Below are 18,861 nucleotides of genomic sequence, written 5' to 3'. Positions count from 1 at the left end.
CCCTCTGGTATACTGGATTTACTTGATTTACCTCACTCAACTTTCTGGCGTGTTATACAGTGAAAAAACTACCCCCCCCTTATTTTTGATTTTCTTCAAAATTAAGGGGGGGGTTAAAAACTACCCCCCCCTTATTTTTGATTTTTGTCAAAACTAAGCGGGGGGTTAAAAAACTACCCCCCCCTTATTTTTGATTTTTGTCAAAACTAAGCGGGGGGGGGGGTTTTCGGTGCTCCGGTCTTCACATGTAAGCAAGCACCGGAAATTTTAACCTTTTTATATTATTATTTTAATGTGTTTTTATTTAACATTTTAATATAATGTTCTTTTGAATCTTTAAAGTAGTTATTGAGAATAAATGACGAGCAAAAACGAGTTTTTTTCTTAATTTACAAAAAAAGAAAGAAATGGCAACATCCATAAGCTGTGAAGTTCTAAAATATTTAAGTAAGAACAGCTAAGCAAATGAGATGAAAAAGTAAGCATAGCAGACAGACCTGACATGTTGTATTGTATAGATACTCAGTGGACATATGAATATTCACAACGATTTCAACAAGCTGATAAGTAAATCATATAACAACAGATGCTCATAGGTATAGAAAATCTTACAAAAGAATTCTTCCGATTATCGTTTATAGCAGCTGAGAAATTCACACTTTGCTCAAACTGTTCCTAATGGACATTTCAAACTATAGAGAAGCTATGCTACTACATAAAGGGTGAACACATCCAAAAGAAAAATAGCCTTCTATTGAAAGGTGAAAGTAAGTTTTAGAGTAAATGCTAGATTGTTCTTGCAATCTTCAATAGGAAACGTGAAACATTTTGAAAACAAATTACAAAACAGTTTTGTTTACAAAAATACCATCAGGAATAGGTAAAAAATACTTTATTTATGTTAAACCAAGTTATGAAAATTGAACAAATTTACAAAAAAAAATGTTCTAGACTGGTTTCATCTTTTCTTCATTGCTAGCTGGTCTTAGCATTGCTCCAATCAGTAACTTCTCTAATCTGATGAATGGGCTCTCAAACGCCAATGTGAGTAGTACAGCTAATGCCATTGAGCAGATCAGATGAGACAGGTAGAGTCCAACCATCAGGGTCAAGCTTGCATTTACAGCAAATGTACTAAAATAGTTTTTGCTTAAAGTTATTCAGATCAAGAAAAAGAGATTAATCACCCTTTAAAAAATGTTTAAATTTTGATAAGAAATCTATTAACTGTACATTTATTCCTTCTTTATATTTTGCTTTATTGAAAAGTTTAAATCTAAATTGAAAATCTTGTTGTAGTAAGTGTCCTAGTGTAAGTGTAACGAGATCAAATGATCTGAGCAAAAAATAGTCAAATGCTTGTTGAAGGTGCAAAATTAAAGGCAAAAAAATCTTCCGCTAGCTATATAATCTGAAAAAACAGAATCTTAGATTATAGATCAGATAAATTTGTTTTATGCTTTTATCATTACTCCCCTTTATTGCAGAGCTGTTTCCCTGTACCATACCTGAAGTAACCATTAACGATAAAGATAAAGAAGGTGTGGATGAGATAGGTCATGAAGGATATTCTGGACAAGGGAAGGAAGAACTTCCAGGACAACAGGTCATTGATCATACCTCCATATCCTGAATATAATAAAATTTTTAGATAAAAACAACAGTTGGTAAATTGCAATTAGTGTATTATTATTATTATCAGGAGGGTCGTAACTCAGTGCTAATACAAAGTTACAAATCAATCTTCTCTAAAGTATAATGAGAGCATCATTCATTATGGCAGTGAATTAAATTAAGATACTTGAGCAAGATTGAGGAAATAAATACAAGCCCCCTTGAGACAGCATGTCATGACCAAATGTGCTTGAACATGTAAAAACTGTTCCTTCACACACACTCAGTATTTATAAATTTGTCAAAAATATAAATTACCTCTTGTACATGAAAAAATAACCCAGGAGAGGGCAAAACTCCAAGAAACTCTCTGGAACCCATTGTACAAGGTATACTCCAGGTTAGACAGGGGATACTTGTCATACTGAGAGGCAGGTCCATACACCACAGCAAATCCACAAAGGAATGCAGCCTGCCAGCCAATTGCATTTATTGTTTTACTCATTTGAAATTGTTTTCCTTTAGTCTTGTGTAGTAGATATCCTAGGAGAAGGCCAATTAGATAGGGTTGAAATCTTGTCCATGGTTGGCGATAGAAGTCAGGTAGTGCACCGTATCCTTGTAAGAAGGTATTATCAGAGAGACCTGGCAAGGGGTTTCCATCTATTCCCAGTCTGAATGTCCATGTTTCATATATTGATGGAAAGGTAGCTCCAATAAGCCAGAGAAACCACCAGGTACAGGCTCCTTTGGAGCTATTAGACCACATGGGGTAGATGATCAATGGTGAAATCCAAAAGAAAATCATATCATCACATGTATACCATGTAACCCCAATACAATCATTGCCATGTTTGTAGAAATTATTAAGATAAACAAGATTAGCCCAGCCCCATTGTGTACATGCTTCCTTTTGCGATAGGGCAATTGCTATTGACCGCTGAGTACCTAACAGCCTAGCAACAACAGGTAGAACTAAAATGTAGAATGCAGTGATGAATGCCAGTGGAATTGTAAGCCTTATGTATCTATGAACATAAAACATGACAAGTCTAAATCTTCCTTTGCTTTTGTCCAGATCTTTCAGCAGTAAGTAGGAAACAAGCAGTCCACTAAATTGAAAAGAAATATAAGATATATTACATTATTTTTAGCTATACTTTATGTAAGTACTAGCGGCTACGCCCCTAGGTGCCCCCCCCCCCCCTCATTTTTAATTTTAGTTAAAAAAAAAATTTTAAAAATTTTTTGGGGGGGGGATTTTTCATTTTTGGGGGGGTTGGGGGTGTCCCACCTCCCAAGAAAATAGTTATAAACCTTCCCGGGACCTATGAGAAGCTACCCTGTTAAGGAGAACCCGATCGGTTCAGCGGTTAGCGAGATCCTTCACTACAAACAAACAGACAGACAGACATCGTTCTACTTTGTATTATAGATTTAAAATATTTTCAGGTGATAATGATTATCTTTACATAGCAATAAAATATGGCATAGAACACAAGAGTTATCAAGAAAATAGTTTACCTAAATAAGAAGAATGAATCTACGGATGGGGTTGCTTCAACAACTGCCTGGAAAGCTAGTCCAAATTCACCAGTAAAAGCTTTCAATTGAAAAGTTGAACCATTGTTCATAAAAAGAGAGCCTAAAGCAAAAATAAAGGAGTGCCCTAGTAACACCCAAGACATGCTGAGAAATCTCATTCCATGGAGACAGGACAGTGTGTCACCACCACCTTCTCTGGTTGATATGATCTTCTTGAAATTTGTGTACATGGAAAAGCTTAGAATTACTTGCAGGCCAATGCTCTTGTTTTTATTGTTTTGATTTGGATCATTAAAAATCTGTTGTAAAACATCTATGAATGTTCCTAGAACTAAGAAAAAGGCCAGACCAATAAAGACCACTGAAATAAAGGTATCCAAGCTATTCCAGTCAAATTCAATATTATTGTCCACACAGAAGTATCTGTCATTTGTTACATATGGATCAGCATCAAAGGTGTTGAAGGCTGGTGTAGCAAAAAATGTGTTCAGATTTGACCTGAAATAACATACATCTTTTGATTTTAATTTACTAAACTTCTAAAATAGAATATAAAAAAAACAGACAGTGATAGTCAGAAAGACTGCAATTTACACTGACTTCCAATTTTTTATTTATATGAACAGTTTGTCTTACCCAATATCACTGTACACACACTCAACTGGAACACACTGCCCAAATCCTAGAGGTTGCTGTGCTCCAGCCCAGATTGTTATAAACAATTTTACTAAAATATTCTAGGTTAGATTGGTTAAGTTTCTGGAAAGCCCTGCAGGATTGGATTTTACTTTAGGACTTGAATCAATCAGGGATATTCCTGTAAGTGCCTATCAAGCACTGACCTCCTTTCCCCCCCCCCTCCCCATTCCTTATTTTAAAAAAAAAATAAAAATAATGGATGAGGAAGCTTTCTTCCATGTGATTAATCACTACAAAAGCCCTAACCTAATGTAATTTAACCTGTTGAAGGATAAAAACTAATAGATTATAAACTACCCTTCTTTATTTTCAGTAAATTTAAAATAAGGAGGGGTTTTTTTGCTCAACAAGGCTTTTTTCAAATCTTGAATTGATCACAATAAATAATTATGAGAGGGGGTAAATATTCCTGAAACAATGATTACCTATTTGTTCAACTACAATTTCAATGATAGGATTAATAGTTGTGGTTTCAGAGGCTCCCATTCTTCCTGTTGAATTTGCCATTCCATGGAGCAGGTTAAGATTTTGCAGGCTGGATATTAGTTCACTGTTCTCTGATAATATACTCCTGAATTGTTTAAGTAAAATTGTTCAAATACTAGTAGCAATTATTTTGAAATTTATTAATAATACAAAAAAGCACTAAGCAGGAAATGAAAATGTAGTATATGGGTTCAAGGGGAGCTATACTCCATTAAATATATTAGTCAGCATTGATGTTTAGATTCATAATGCTAGTTAGAGCTAGACTCAGCTTCTAGAGTGCACACCTATCTTTTGAAGCTGTTTAAAACAGTCAGTTTTGGTTTGATCTTGCTACTGGCAAGGTCTCTTTCCTCTGCTTGAACTAGAAGTTCGCTGAGGGGTTATTGCTGCTGACTTGTAGGTAAATCCTCGTCAGTAGCCTTCGGATAAGGCTCATTAATCTCATTACTTGGGGTATAGATTATATAGGTTATAATCTATTAATCTTAGTACTTGAGTTTAGATTATATAGGCCGGTTATAATCTATAGGTATAACATATAATTATTCATTGCTATCTGTTTGATTAAATACAATACATAATTATAACTTGCTTATAAGTAATAAATAAAGTGATTGCAATCAAAGAATTGGTTTGTCTGTGGTAAGATTAGCATTTCTATTCTATAATTAACAGGAAGTCTGAACGTCTGTCAACGCTACAAAAAGAATATTACACATGATAACAGATTGATGTAGGGATCCTAAGGGATAAGACAATGGAGAATAAATTAATCCTATTTAATCAGTGTTTAGACAATTGGGATCTACTGCAGTTCACGGTAAAATATTGCTGGTAACGAATATTGCTGAAAATCTATGAATATTAAAGGCTGCTAGCTGCCAAACGGCTGAACGTACAGATCATTCCCGCACACTATTTTAAGCGGTATAAGAAGGCCTAAAAATAATCTGGAATAGCCCAGATCCAATGATGCACAGGGAAAGCTTCACTGAAGAAAAAGCGCGTAAAATAGGCCTTTTTCGCGCATTTCTCTGCACTGCGAGATAATTATGCATTATTGATTTATGGCTATTCCAGATTATTTGTAGGCCGCTTAAAACAGTGTTCAGGCATGATATTTACGTTTAGCCGTTTGGCAGCTAGCAGCCTTTTAAATTCATAGATTTTTAGCAATATTCGTTACCAGCAATATTTTACCGTGAACTGCAGTAGATCCGAAAATTGTAATTGATCTAAAAAATCTACCTTACAACTGGATTTTTCATCAAATATTCCAGCGCCAATTTTCCTCCAGCAGATTCAAACATCTGATTTGCAATGTTGAAATTTTCATGTAGATTTTTAAAATTTGGGATGAGGAAGCTTTTTTTCTGTTTTAGCATATTTAGCATTTCTATGGCTGAATGTGGATTTCCTCCTGCTGGTAACTCAAACATTTCCTTAAACTTATTGGATTTTCCAGGGGACCTTAAAATGAGTTAAATTATGATAATAAAACAGTGATAAACTAGATTTATCTTGTATGAATTTAATTAATGCTTGTATCCAAATAAATCGATAAATTCAATTAAATTAATGAAGATATCAAAATTTCTTGTAGGCAGGCACTCCTGGTTCCTGCTTTGGCAGATAGATATCCAATTCTGCATAGAATAACTGAAAATCATTGAAATGCCAATTTTTTTTTAAATTGTGGCGGTCAAAAATATTAACTTTAAAGAGGTATTTGTTTTGGAGATCCTTGGGCCTTACAAATGATGAGAAAGCATCAAGAAAAGTTTTGACATTGTAGTAAAGATAAATGATATAAGCCTTTTCAAAGGTTTAAAAGTAAGTCATTTAGCAATTTGAATTATTAAATTTACTACAATATTGTGACAGGTTTCCTTGATTTAAGAATGTCCTATATAAATAAATAAGGTAATGTGCCGATACATAGTCTACCAGGGTCTACAATACTTACATGGGCAAATAGATGGCCACACAATGTTTTCCATTGGCATTCTGGCAGGCAATACTGTTGCCAGGATTAAAGCTATAGCCTATAGGCAACTTAATCTCAAAGTTTTGAAATGCAGGATTCTAAAAACATAAAAAAATGGATTTTTTATCTATAGAAAGACAATATTATGTGTAAATGGGAATACCTACCTCTCCAATTCATAGATTCTATATAAAGGTAGGTCAAGCTATATGGAGATAGGTACATACATAACATCTATGTAAAGATAATCAATAGAGATTTTTGTACATACTATATTGGACATTCTAGCTAACTACAAGCATCACTTTATCAGAGTACATGCAAATTTGGTGCAACATCCAAGTAATAATATTTCGATTCATATAGGTATGTCTATTAGAATATATAAAGGGGAAGGAATTTTAATGTTAGAGGGAGATTTGAAATCTGCATCAAATTTTAAGGATTTTTTTTATAAAATTCGTTTTTTGTATAATTCTTTATCTAAAAGCGGAAATACAATTCAAGTTCATAAATTTTGACCAATAGGATAGGTGGATTGAAAACTACCTGAGCTCTAATTGGTTGAATGATGTGCGACACTTAAGCTTCTCCAATCAGAGCGCAGATAATTTTCAATCCAATCACAGATGTCAAAATTAATTAACTTAAATTGTATCTTAATGTCTATAGTAGGTGTATTGGACAATGTGAGTTTGTTTGCAAACAATCAAAAATTTGTGAACAGGAAAATTGTGCAGTAAAAAAGTGCTTTGTGAGATGCGATGTGGGCAGCATTGTTTGTGAGAGATGTGCTTTGTCCTGTGGTGTAATTGAAAATCAGTTTGTGGAAGATACTGTGCAGTGGTGTGATAGGTGCTTTTGTTATTTCACTATCAGGCATGTTTGGAAAATTTTTTTAACCCTCCCTAAGCAAATTTATTGGTATAAAAATTAAAGTATTATATATAGAGTGATAAATAGCTGTGTAACCCTTTCCCTTTCTCTTGTACCGTCTTTGGGTTGGGTCTTTAATATCAGCTGAATCTTTCAATAATGTAAATACAGCCAGGTGCTGGCAAAAGAACAGAAAGCAAATTGTAAACTAATGTGAACTCAAGGACGCCCAAGCTTTTTACTTTGAATGAGGGGTCGCATATGTTCAAGGGGGTAATCTAACGTATTTTTAAAAAACTTTGGGGGTAAAAAAAAGATGTTTCAAAGTCTAAAGGGGAAAACACCCCTTTACCACTTTACTTAGAGGTCTATGTATGAGCTATAATGTTTTTTTGCAATTCCTAGTTAAATTCGTTTTTTCATTGTCTAAACAGTGTTCATTTGTTTAAAAATATTTGAAAATTATCTATTGATCTTAAAAAATGCGGATAACCCAATTATTGAAAATAAGGACACAGTCAATTTGCCAACCTCTTGAGGAGAGCTCAACCCTTTATAGAAAAATCAATGAAAACATTATAAATTCAGGCAAGAACTAATTTTTATAACATCTGAAAGATATTAGTTCTATATTTATCACTAGATGTCACTGAAATTTAATAATCGTGGTTTGCAAGAAAGTATTTATACCAATATAGAAAATACTTTTTTTAACACAAATAACTAGGTTAGTATATACAGCAATATTAATCGGAAAAGATAACTATAAATATAAAATTATAGTCAGGAGCCTAATTATGAGAAATTGATAATCTTAGTTTGAAATACTCTACACGAGTTTGGACAAAAATGACAATTTTTAACAAAAATTGTCCCTTTGTTTTTCAAAAAGCAAGAGAAAGCTTTAAACAGCTGAATTTAGAAAGGAAAGTTTAATGAAAATATTTCTCGTCTGCAGAGTTTTAGGTCCTTGAAAAAGTTATGGCTGTAGTTGTCTGTTTGTACATCTATACTATAAATCTATTGTATAAAAGACTGTGTGTCCAAAGCTTGGTGAATACTGAAAGAGAATAATTTAAATCAATTCTTTTAATAAATATATTTTTTATATTGATAAAAATATTTTAAAAAGCAAACACACATTTTTTATATTAGTAGAGCTTTATTGTATCATATACATTTTTTTTAATTCTATGAAAATGCAACTATTTTTCGACAAGGTTTCGTGAATATTGAAGTCTTTAGATTAAAAGAAAATAGATGTTTTGGTATATTCTTTTTGAATTTAAACAATACCTATGTTTTATTTTTGACTAATTTTGTTTTTCTTTTTCAAAAGTTCTTTGTGCTGTTTTATTTTACTTCGTAAATAAAGACATATGAATCATGTGTGAGACTACTCTATAATTAAGTTTGTACGAAGCAAGGGTACCTTAGGAAGACACGCTATTGCCAGCATGGTAGTAGAAAACAAGGATGACAACATCCATAAGGGGCGAAGCACAAAAATCGTGAAAAATACGTACAAGTCCAACCACCGTGGATGTTTCATTAAACGACGGGAAATTTAATCTAAATATCATTAACTAAATTTTTTTGAAAATCGGACCATAAACACCAAAGTTATGTTGAAAAATATAAAAATAGCCTATAACCTGCTAAAAAGCAGTCCGACCGCCATGGATGTGTTTAAGTTAATTATGCTTATTAGTGATATGAATGTTGTCAAAAAGTTTCAGCCTTCTATCTGTCATAGGAACCGAGAAAATTACGTTTCCCCCACTTTGTCTATAACAGACGGACGGACATTTCGAATCATAGAGTAGCTTCGTCAAAAAAAATACACCAAAACAAAAATCAATCTTTCTTACCGTACAGTCTATAATCGGAAGAAGTGCAGCTAATATTCCACAAGCATCCTAAAAAAAGGAAAAATCATCATTATCCTCATTATCCTCAAAGTTTTACAAACACGATCTCTTATTTGTTGGCTTATAAACTTATTACATCTTAATCGAGTTGTACAAACCCTCAGTGTCTAAACTAATTTTGGTCCTACGACAAACGCAGGAGTCCCAAACGTCGGAGTGGACAAACGCAGGAGTGGACCCTTAGCCTAACCTAACCTATTTTAAATTTTTTTTTAGGTTTTTTAAATGCCTAACCCCTGCGGGGGGCATATTTGTATCTTCATATCTTAACCTAACCTAACCTGTATAGAAATACTTACTTAAATTAATATTTTAACACTCCTGCGTTTGTCCACTCCGACGTTTGGGACTCCTGCGTTTGTCGTGGAACCCTAATTTTATTTAATTTATTTTAATTGATTTTCAATTGTCTAAATCCTTAAAATCCATAGAATAAAAATGCTAAAATTTTTGAAGCGTCACTACTCTTTAACTTGGAAGCTTCTGTCCAGCAGTCTGTACTAAAAGGTTGTTAAGACTACAGTCTCAATAAAGTTTCTCTCTACTCACGAAGTACTCATTCATCAGAATAACACACAAGCAACAACTTTTTCCAAATAGATGCAAATAATTTTATATTGCTTTACAATATTTAAAAAAAAATACATTTCTATCAAAGAACTTTCTATAACAATATTAACGTTCTTTTTTAATCCAAAAAAAAAAGTTTGTTTACCAGCTAAGCTATTTATAAACAACAATTCATTTTTAAAAAATCACGCATCCTTTATTGAAGAACACGAGAAAAAAAAGGATGACAACAGCCGTAAGTACTAAGTATGCTAGTACGGAGAGGAGATCTAAAGAGCATTTGTTAAAATCAGAAACAGATTATCTGGAGAAAAAATCACGAAACCTTTTATCATGAAAGTTTCTTACGTATTTTTGTACTTTTTTAAATATTTCATTTGTATTATGACTGACAGAACGACGGACAAAGTAAATTAGATACTGGATGTTCATTAGAATAGGGAATATTCACAAAAAAAACAGCCGTCTATCCTAAATAGCCGCCCGAGAAAATCACATTTCCCCCATAAAGTTACGGACAGAAGGACGGTCCGATAAAGTGAATTATAGAGTAGCTTTGCATCTAATCTAATGAAAATACATTCGTGATTCAGTTTTCTTCAAAGAACGTGTCCTAACTTTTGTGATTTTTTTAACCCATTCGTGACGAGCTCCCAAAGTTCAAAGTTTTGATTCACCGGGCTTCAACAAAATAGATTTTTTCAATAATTACTTAACAGAATTCAAAAAGTAAGGTGTCAAATTTAAGATCTTACTATTTTTGTTCATAATGGCATTAGCAATTTTCTTCTTTTTTGTTGCGTTTTAGTACCTTAAAACAAACTTTTTTTAAAACTTCAAAAATAAGAGGTCTACAGAAAAAAACAGATTGCTTATCTAAATTTTATGGATCATTTACATCTACTACTTACTAAAAACTCGGACTAGCTATTTTTTTTAAATCACAAAAGTTTGGACACGTTCTTTTACTTATCTCAAAAGATTACAGCTAATAACATAAAAATGAATCGTTTATAATAAACTTCTTTTTATCTCTGTACAGACTTATACTTACGTAATCATGCTTTAAATGGAATTTTCTTCAGGAAAACTCCCAAAAAAATTTAAATTGTAAAGAAGACCATTACTGCTAAAAACCTTTGGGTACTTTTATTAAATAATAATTTGTTGGTTCATTACTATTATGGTCCAAACTTTTCGACCAATGATTATGATATTGAGAAGGACTAATTTTGTTTTTCATCATTGGGGAATGGGGATGGATATCTATTTATCGTTCATTGTCTTATCCCTTAAGATCCATATTTCTACAACTGTATTTGTCACCATTTTGAGTTCACCTATTCTGTCTACATAAAAGGTTATTTTCGGTACTGAGTAGAATTAGGCTCCCGCAGGTTTAGGAGGGAGAGTTTTATGCTCGAAAGGCACTTTAAGGGAAAGCATCTATCTATTTATCTACATACTAACCACTATGCCCCTAGAGGCCTATAGTTATAAACCTTCCCAGGACTATAAGAAGCTACATTGTAAGGGTAGAAGGTTCAACGGTTAATAAGATCCTTTGGTACAGACAGATACAGACATCCTGTTATAAGATTATACCTGGCCAACAATGGGGTAGTAATCTGAGAGCATCCCCTCCATAGGTAACCTTCCTGTAGCATCAATCATCAGCATGGCTGGCCCAGCTTTGAAACTAAAACTAAAATAGAATAATCATCAGCATGGCTGGCCCAGCTTTGAAACTAAAACTAAAATAGAATAATAACAATAGATATGTGATTGTGGATATATTGACAGGGGAAAATTTAGAATTTAATTTATTGGCCAGTTCGTTCATACAGTAGGTGAGGGGATGGGGCATCACTTTATCTGATGCAACATCCAAGTAATAATATATTGATTATAATAACTTTAATTGTATCCACTATATAATGGGAATGCTTATTCTTAACAGCTAACATACAATTCATAACTTTCACACAAATAACTTAACCCTAAAAGATAAGGGGGGGGGGGGATTATTCTTTATTCTTCTCCCGCTCCCTGACATGAGCATAATCTTACCTTTGAGCCTGAACCATAGCTTCAGCAAATTCGTCTAAAACCTGATTCGCAAATCTATAAAAATAAAATAATGTTACATAAATGATAATAATAAGGTGATTTCTTTCACTTAAAGTTGAAGGGGTTATATTTTTCCCTCTTTCATGTAAATGACAAAATTAAAAATTAATATATGATACTAATAGAATACATTTTATACTTGCAGATTTCAACTGTGGGGAAAAAGCAGGCAATAATGACAACAAAGTTTAACAGGATATTGATATAATTTCCAGTATAGCTTCGAAACCGATTAATATCCGCTGGATTAGAGCCGGTTCTCAACTACACTGAAAAATTATGTAATAGCATCGTACCACAGACAATTTTCCACGAATAAAATGAAAATCATAAAATTTTCATTTTAATATCCACGGAAATCTGTTTATATATACCATACAAGAAATAACCATTACCTAATACTTGCAGATTTACATTTTTATAACAACGTTTAACTGGGTACTAATAAAATACAGAAAGAGATGGGACAATGGGCTGCTTATTGCACTAGTGTCCAAAGTTTTATAATAACGTTTTCTTATTCGTTAGCTTATCAACATTGAATTTTGATTGGTTGGCTCGATCCTAAATGTGATTGTTCAAATGTTTCAACCATTATTTTTAATCTACAGAAGGAGTAATTGTATGAATTATCACTGGGAATGTACATCAATAAATCTGTCATTGTCTTATCCCTTTAGATTATTGAATAAAATATACCTAATACTTGCAGATTTACATTGTGGCGCTACTCCCATCAATGCACAGTGGGCCAGAATGGCCCAAAACGGTTCAAAATTCAATAACTCGAAAACTATTGGTTTTACAGAAAAAATTGTAAAATATGAAATGTCTATCTATGCAAAAACTAAAAGTTTGCTTATTTGTGTATACTCAGTTTTGGGGGAATTTTCGCGGATTTTTTTTTTAATTAGTACTAAACTTCATTTTACAGTTTCAACATCAAAAGAACAATTTCATATTTTTAAATTTTAAGCAACTTTGCTTTTATGTACAATTAACCTCTGACAACTCCTTCATGTGGTTTTTGTGAATTTTTCGCGGATTTTTAAAAAAATTACTACTAAACTTCATTTTACAGTTTTATCAAGAAAAGACAATGTTTATAATTTCAAATTTTAAGCAACTTTGCTTTTATGTACAATTAACCTCTGACCCCTCCTTTATGTGGTTTTTGTGAATTTTTCGCGGATTTTTCAATAAGTCACTTTTAAACTTTGTCTGACAGTTTCAAAACCAAAAGAGCAATTTCATATTTTTTAATTTTAAGCAACTTTGCTTTTATGTACAATTAACCTCTGACCCCTCCTTCATGTGGTTTTTGTGAATTTTTCGCGGATTTTTCAATAAGTCACTTTTAAACTTTGTCTGACAGTTTCAAAACCAAAAGAACAATTTCACATTTTTTAATTTTAAGCAACTTTGCTTTTATGTACAATTCACCTCTGACCCCTCCTTTATGTGGTTTAGGTGTATTTTTCGCAGATTTTTCAATAAGTCACTTTTAAACTTTGTCTGACAGTTTCAACACCAAAAGAACAATTTAATATTTTTTAATTTTAAGCAACTTTGCTTTTATGTACAATTCACCTCTGACCCCTCCTTCATGTATTTTTCGCGTTTTTTTTTTAACCTACAGAACTTCATTTCACAATTATTGGTTGAAACGTTTGAACACTCAACTCAAAGAAACAACTAATCAACATTAACTAAAGCCCCATACAGTTGAAAAGCAAAGGAATAAGAAAACATTTTTATAAAACTTTGGAGACTTGTGTAATAAACACATTGTCCCCTCTCTCTCTGGAAAAAGCATTATAGTAGTTTGGGAGGGAGGAGACATTGGGCTGTTTATAACTTTAGTCCCCAAAGTCTTATAATAACTTTTTCTTATTCGTTGACTTGACAACTTTTGGGACTTAAATTTTCATTGTTGAGTTTGAAAGTTGAGTGTACAAACGTTTCAACCAATAATTGTAATCTACAGAAGGGGTAATTTTGTGTCTCATCATGGGATGTACATCAAATTATTGGCTATTGTCTTATCCCTTTTGATCTTTGAATAGTAGTATAGCTATGCATAAGTAATAATTGTTAAAGCCTAAGCTTTTCTATAATTCTGGTTGTTCTATCCGTTTGTCCGTTCAAAACGTATAGCTCTTTTTAATAATTTAGACAAGTTATAATTGTCCTATCGATTTCAAACTTTTCATAATAATTCCAACAGTAAGGTACTATCTAAGAATCTTAGTATTCAATGCGTTTTTACTTTATAAAGATGCATGTTTTTCATTCTTGTTCAAGTGCGTGCAAACATTTTTAACTGGGGGGGGGGGGGGGAATACACAGTTTGAAAAAACTAGACTGAGGAACATTAATTACAAGAATGACAAAATCCATAATAATCAATATAAATATCTCCACAACTTATATTATTAATTTATTTTATCCAGGGGTCATAGAGGATAGGACAATGGATGGTATATTAATAATGATAATAAATTAACAAAGTTCGGGGGAAGGGGGGGGGGATAGGAATGACAAATACACAAATACCAAAAGTTTTAAACTTATTTATTCGCTGGATTTAAAACTTTGGGTGCCTTTATTAAATTTGAGTTCTATAGGTAATTTTAATCTACAGAAATGTTAATCTTGTTTGTCTTATCCATTAAGATCCCTGACAAATTTAACCAGGTCGAATAACATTATTGATAAGAAATTTGGGACCAAGTAACAATATTCAATGAATGTTTTTGAGCTAACAAATAATATTACGGGGTTATAAAACTTTGGGTACCAGTGATTTTTATGGTTTAATGGTCCCTTCCTCCCTGGGTTTGCTTAAAAAACATTTAAGTAATGATGCCAAACAAACAGCAACACATTCCAACTATACCTAGTATGAATACACCAACTTTGTCTGAAAGTTCCAACTATGCATTGAACTAAGTTGCGCCTATTTATGGGCCAAGGCATTTGCCCTACTCTCACTATTAGTGTCATGTATCAGACATAGCAGCAGAAGGTAAAATTTTAACTTCATTAGTATAACATGGTGTAACAAGAATCGAACACACAGGCACGCTATCATTTATGCTAATACGACGGGTTTTTAATATAAAGCTTTACAAATGGTAATATTCGTTTGTCTAACCATTTCAGAGAGCTTCGCTTTATGGATGTTGTCATTCTTGTTATCATAAAATTAGTTATTTCCGCACTATTTCATGACATAATACAAGGACGTCCATGCTTTTATATTATGGGGAAGGGGGATAAATTAAGGGATTCAATATGTAAGGGAGGAGGGTTAGTTTTAAGTAGCATCATCAACACTTATGAACAAACACATACACACACACACACACAGAAAGAGAGAATTATACGCAGAGAGAGAGAGAGAGAGATAAAGAAAGAGAGAGAGAAAGAGAGGGAGAAAGAAAGAGAGAGAGAGAAAGAGAGAGAGAGGGAGATAGAGAGAGAGAGGGAGATAGAGAGAGAGAGAGAGAGAAAGAGAGAAAGAAAGAGAGAGGGAGAGAGAGAAAGAGAGAGCAAGAGAGCAAGAGAGAGAAAAAGAAAGAAAGAAAGAGAGAGAAAAAGAAAGAAAGAAAGAGAGAGAAAGAGACAGAGAGAGTGAGAGAGAGAGAGAGAGAGAGAGAGGGTGAGGAGAGAGAGAGAGAAAGAGACAGAGAGAGTGAGAGAGAGAGAGAGAGAGAGAGAGGGTGAGGAGAGAGAGAGAGAGATAAAGAGAGAGAAAGAGAGATAAAGAGAAAGAAAGAGAAAGAAAGAGAAAGAAAGAGAGAGGGAGAGAGAGAGAGGGAGAGAGAGAGAGGGAGAGAGAAAGAGAAGGAGAGAGAGAGAGAAGGAGAGAGAGAGAGAGAGAGAGAGAGAGAGAGAGAGAGAGAGAGAGAGAGAGAGAGAGAGAGAGAGAGAGAGAGAGAGAGAGAGAGAGAGAGAGAGAGAGAGAGAGATAGTATACGAAATTGTCACATTTATACATATATTAGGTTTATTTGAAGAAAAAAATGCGCAACTCAAATTATTAACGTACGTTAAAATTTGTAGTTTTCAAAATTCAACCAGCAAATTTCAAAACTTTCTAGAATGCACGGCTGCAAACGGCTGCAGCTAAAATCTTTTCTCTAGGCCTATAAATGGGCTAAATTTTATGAGAGTTAAGATCCCAGACTGGTGGGGTCCGGTGGAAATTTTCTACAAGCTTTGAAAGTTGACCTATGCTTAAAAATAAACAAAATTTTAGGAATATTTTTTATATAATTGATTGTTTAAATACCATTTTATTTATTTATTTCTAGTTTTACTTTTATTATCTGATTACAATTGTTGTAACGTTTATCTGAAGCTTGATTTTTCGAAAATCGGCCATCATTAGCCTCAGAAATCTTGGTTTGAAGAAGGGTTGGTAGTGGTCAAAAATTGCCTTTAAAAATGCGACCCTACTTTACTTTGTTAGGCACTGGACGCACTCAGAAATACACCTGGACCTTGAAAATATCATTTTTAAAAGCCCTAATGTATGTAATTTAGTCATATAAAGAAAAAAATATAAATACCAAGAAACCAAATTCCACCCCCAAGTTTTGTATTTTGACACCTGCTGGCCCACTGTGCAATGGTGTAAACAATGGCCATAATCCAAAGGTCTAAAAAAGGAATTTTGAAAATATTTTATGATTATAGTATATAAGTAACATTATGTCTGTCTGTCTGTAACTCAAGATCTTGCTAACCGCTTACCGATATAGTTCTCCTTTACATTGAAGCGAACCTAGTAATAGTGTCTAACTTTTTATCTTTGTGACGTAACAAAAATCCATCTCTTTTTTAGTGGTTTCCTTTCCCACCTCCCCTCTCATCCTTCGATTTTTGTTACGTCACAAAGATAAAAAGTTAGACACTATTACTAGGTTCCATTGAAGCTCAATTTAGGAAAAAGGAAGGTCTAAAACTATTCTGTGGGAGTTTAACTCTACCATTCCGAAGGAAACCACTGCTGAAAAAAAGCACCCCCCCCCCCCCCCTAAAAAAATGAACAATCAATTTCAAAAGGTCAGCTCTTGTTTTATTTTAAATATGTTGGTTACCCCTCTCCACCTAAACGCCTTTAGATACCAACATTAAGCTTCACTGAAAGGGTATTATTTCGCTAGCCTATTGGCTCTCAATAAAGATATTACAGTTGTTAGTAATACATTTCCCTAGATTTTAGTTCAAGGGGGCTGGCATATTTATGTGCACGCCACTATTATACACTCGGTGTTTCATAATGTTTAAGGTGCATTTTATCAGTTTATTGATGGATGTACGTACAGACCGTAAGTATAGAGTAGCTACACACTACACACACAAAAAAAAACAGAGAGAGAGGGATCAATAAGCTGTTGAATACACTAGTTCCCAAAGTTTTAAAATAACATTTTTTCACTCGTTGGCTTATAAACTTTGAGGACTTTAGTAAATTTTGATTAGTTGGTTAATTAAGTTGAGTATTCAAACGTTAATCTACAGAAGGGGTAATGTTGTGTATCATTATTGGGGATGTAAATCAATTTATCGGCCATTGTCTTATCCCTTTAGATCCCTGCAAAAAAAAACTTACCTCGCTATTTTCGTCTAGTCTTGGAAAATAATTTGTTTGACCTTGGGCGAGGGCACATTTTATACTGAACCAGACACTTTTTAATAATTATTTCGTCGTATTATAAACAGCTTTCCGCGGATAGCATGGCTCAGAAACGGTTCTAATCCAGTGGTATTTAATCGGTTTTGAACCCGTACTAGAAATCCAATTATTTGCAATTTTTTGTTGTTGCAAAAGTGCAGTTATCTAAAATGCTATTGTACGTGACTAGCGGCTCCGCACCTAACATTTTGGGGTATTATTCGAAGGGAAAGAGAATAGGCAGAAAAAAAACCTAAAATCATCCAGAAGCCTATTCTCTAAATTGGAGAAATGAATCGATTGAGCGGTAAATGAGATCTTTAAACAAACAGTCTCGTCTTCCAACATTTTGGCATAAAGCCAAAATTTGCGGCTGTTTTTTTCATGCCGATGATCCACGACAATAACAAAAAGTCGCAAACATTAAGAAAATATTAATTCACCTTAAGAAAACTTATGAAAAAATATAATAAGCGAATATTTTTAAAAATTTCAGAAACAAAACGCAAAAACCCCAAAATGTTAAAAACAAAATAAATATTTCAACATTCACATTTTAAAAAAAATATGTAATTTTTTTATTCAAAAGTGCTTTCCTTAAAAGATTTACAATTAAGAAAATAAATTTTTTTCTCATTTTGTTTAAGAATTTGATAATTACTGAAGATTATTGAAAAATTAGGAAGAAAGATAAAATTTAAGAAGATTTTTCAAGGTTGTGTATTAAGGAATACTTAATCTATGGAAGCTTTACAAAGTTTTTAAAAAAATCAGCCATGTGACGTCATAAAAATAATGAGGGATTATCCATCTCTTTATTAGGGGTTTTCTTTTCACTTCTCCTCTCATCCCTCATTTTTGACGTCACATGGCTGATTTTTTGTGAAGCTTCCATAGATTAAGTATTCCTTACTACACAACCTTGAAAAATGGACAAGTATTCTTTAAAACAAAAGTAGGTTGTTTTCAATCAATTAACCAGTCCACCTCCTTAACTTTTTCTCCCTTTCCACTTCCAAATAGTTTCATCTATGACTAAGTTTTTAAAGTGGAAGGAAAGGAGCATAAAATAGCCTAAAACCATCCTGATTAACTTAATAGATTCGGTAGTTAACTTGATCTTAATAAATAATCAAAAATTAAAATAAAATTATCATTAAAATTAAATTAAACAATATTGCGCTTAAATTTATTTATCTACCCGTTTGTACTGCTTTGGTGTACTTAACTTATCTCCTTGATATTTGTGTTCTCATTGCTTATACAATGCTTATTTCATTGTATACTGTGACACTGTCAGCTGAATTTGAGTTTCCGATTGTATACATAGTTTC

The 18,861-nt window shown here is 33.0% G+C and overlaps 1 protein-coding gene across 1 annotated transcript; it reads right to left on the bottom strand.

Annotated features, from left to right (window-relative positions):
* Positions 1-877: 877 nt before the first annotated feature.
* Positions 878-18,169, bottom strand: LOC145322846 (nose resistant to fluoxetine protein 6-like). The gene is made up of 15 exons (XM_080165167.1): positions 18,126-18,169; positions 17,465-17,530; positions 16,481-16,508; positions 12,541-12,583; positions 11,782-11,835; positions 11,317-11,416; positions 9,082-9,129; positions 6,314-6,432; positions 5,596-5,817; positions 4,284-4,429; positions 3,796-3,886; positions 3,139-3,657; positions 1,933-2,726; positions 1,509-1,629; positions 878-1,134 (listed from the first exon to the last, which is right to left on the bottom strand). The coding sequence occupies exons 1-15, from the start codon at positions 18,162-18,164 to the stop codon at positions 948-950; spliced, it is 2,577 nt and encodes an 858-aa protein (XP_080021293.1). The 5' UTR covers positions 18,165-18,169; the 3' UTR covers positions 878-947.
* Positions 18,170-18,861: the final 692 nt, after the last annotated feature.

This window comes from Acartia tonsa, chromosome 6, assembly GCF_053477335.1.
Source record: "Acartia tonsa isolate MP-2025a chromosome 6, ASM5347733v1, whole genome shotgun sequence".
NCBI lineage: Eukaryota > Metazoa > Arthropoda > Copepoda > Calanoida > Acartiidae > Acartia > Acartia tonsa.
The sequence above is the reverse complement of the archived record's forward strand: the minus strand, read 5'-3'. Positions and strand labels throughout refer to the sequence as shown.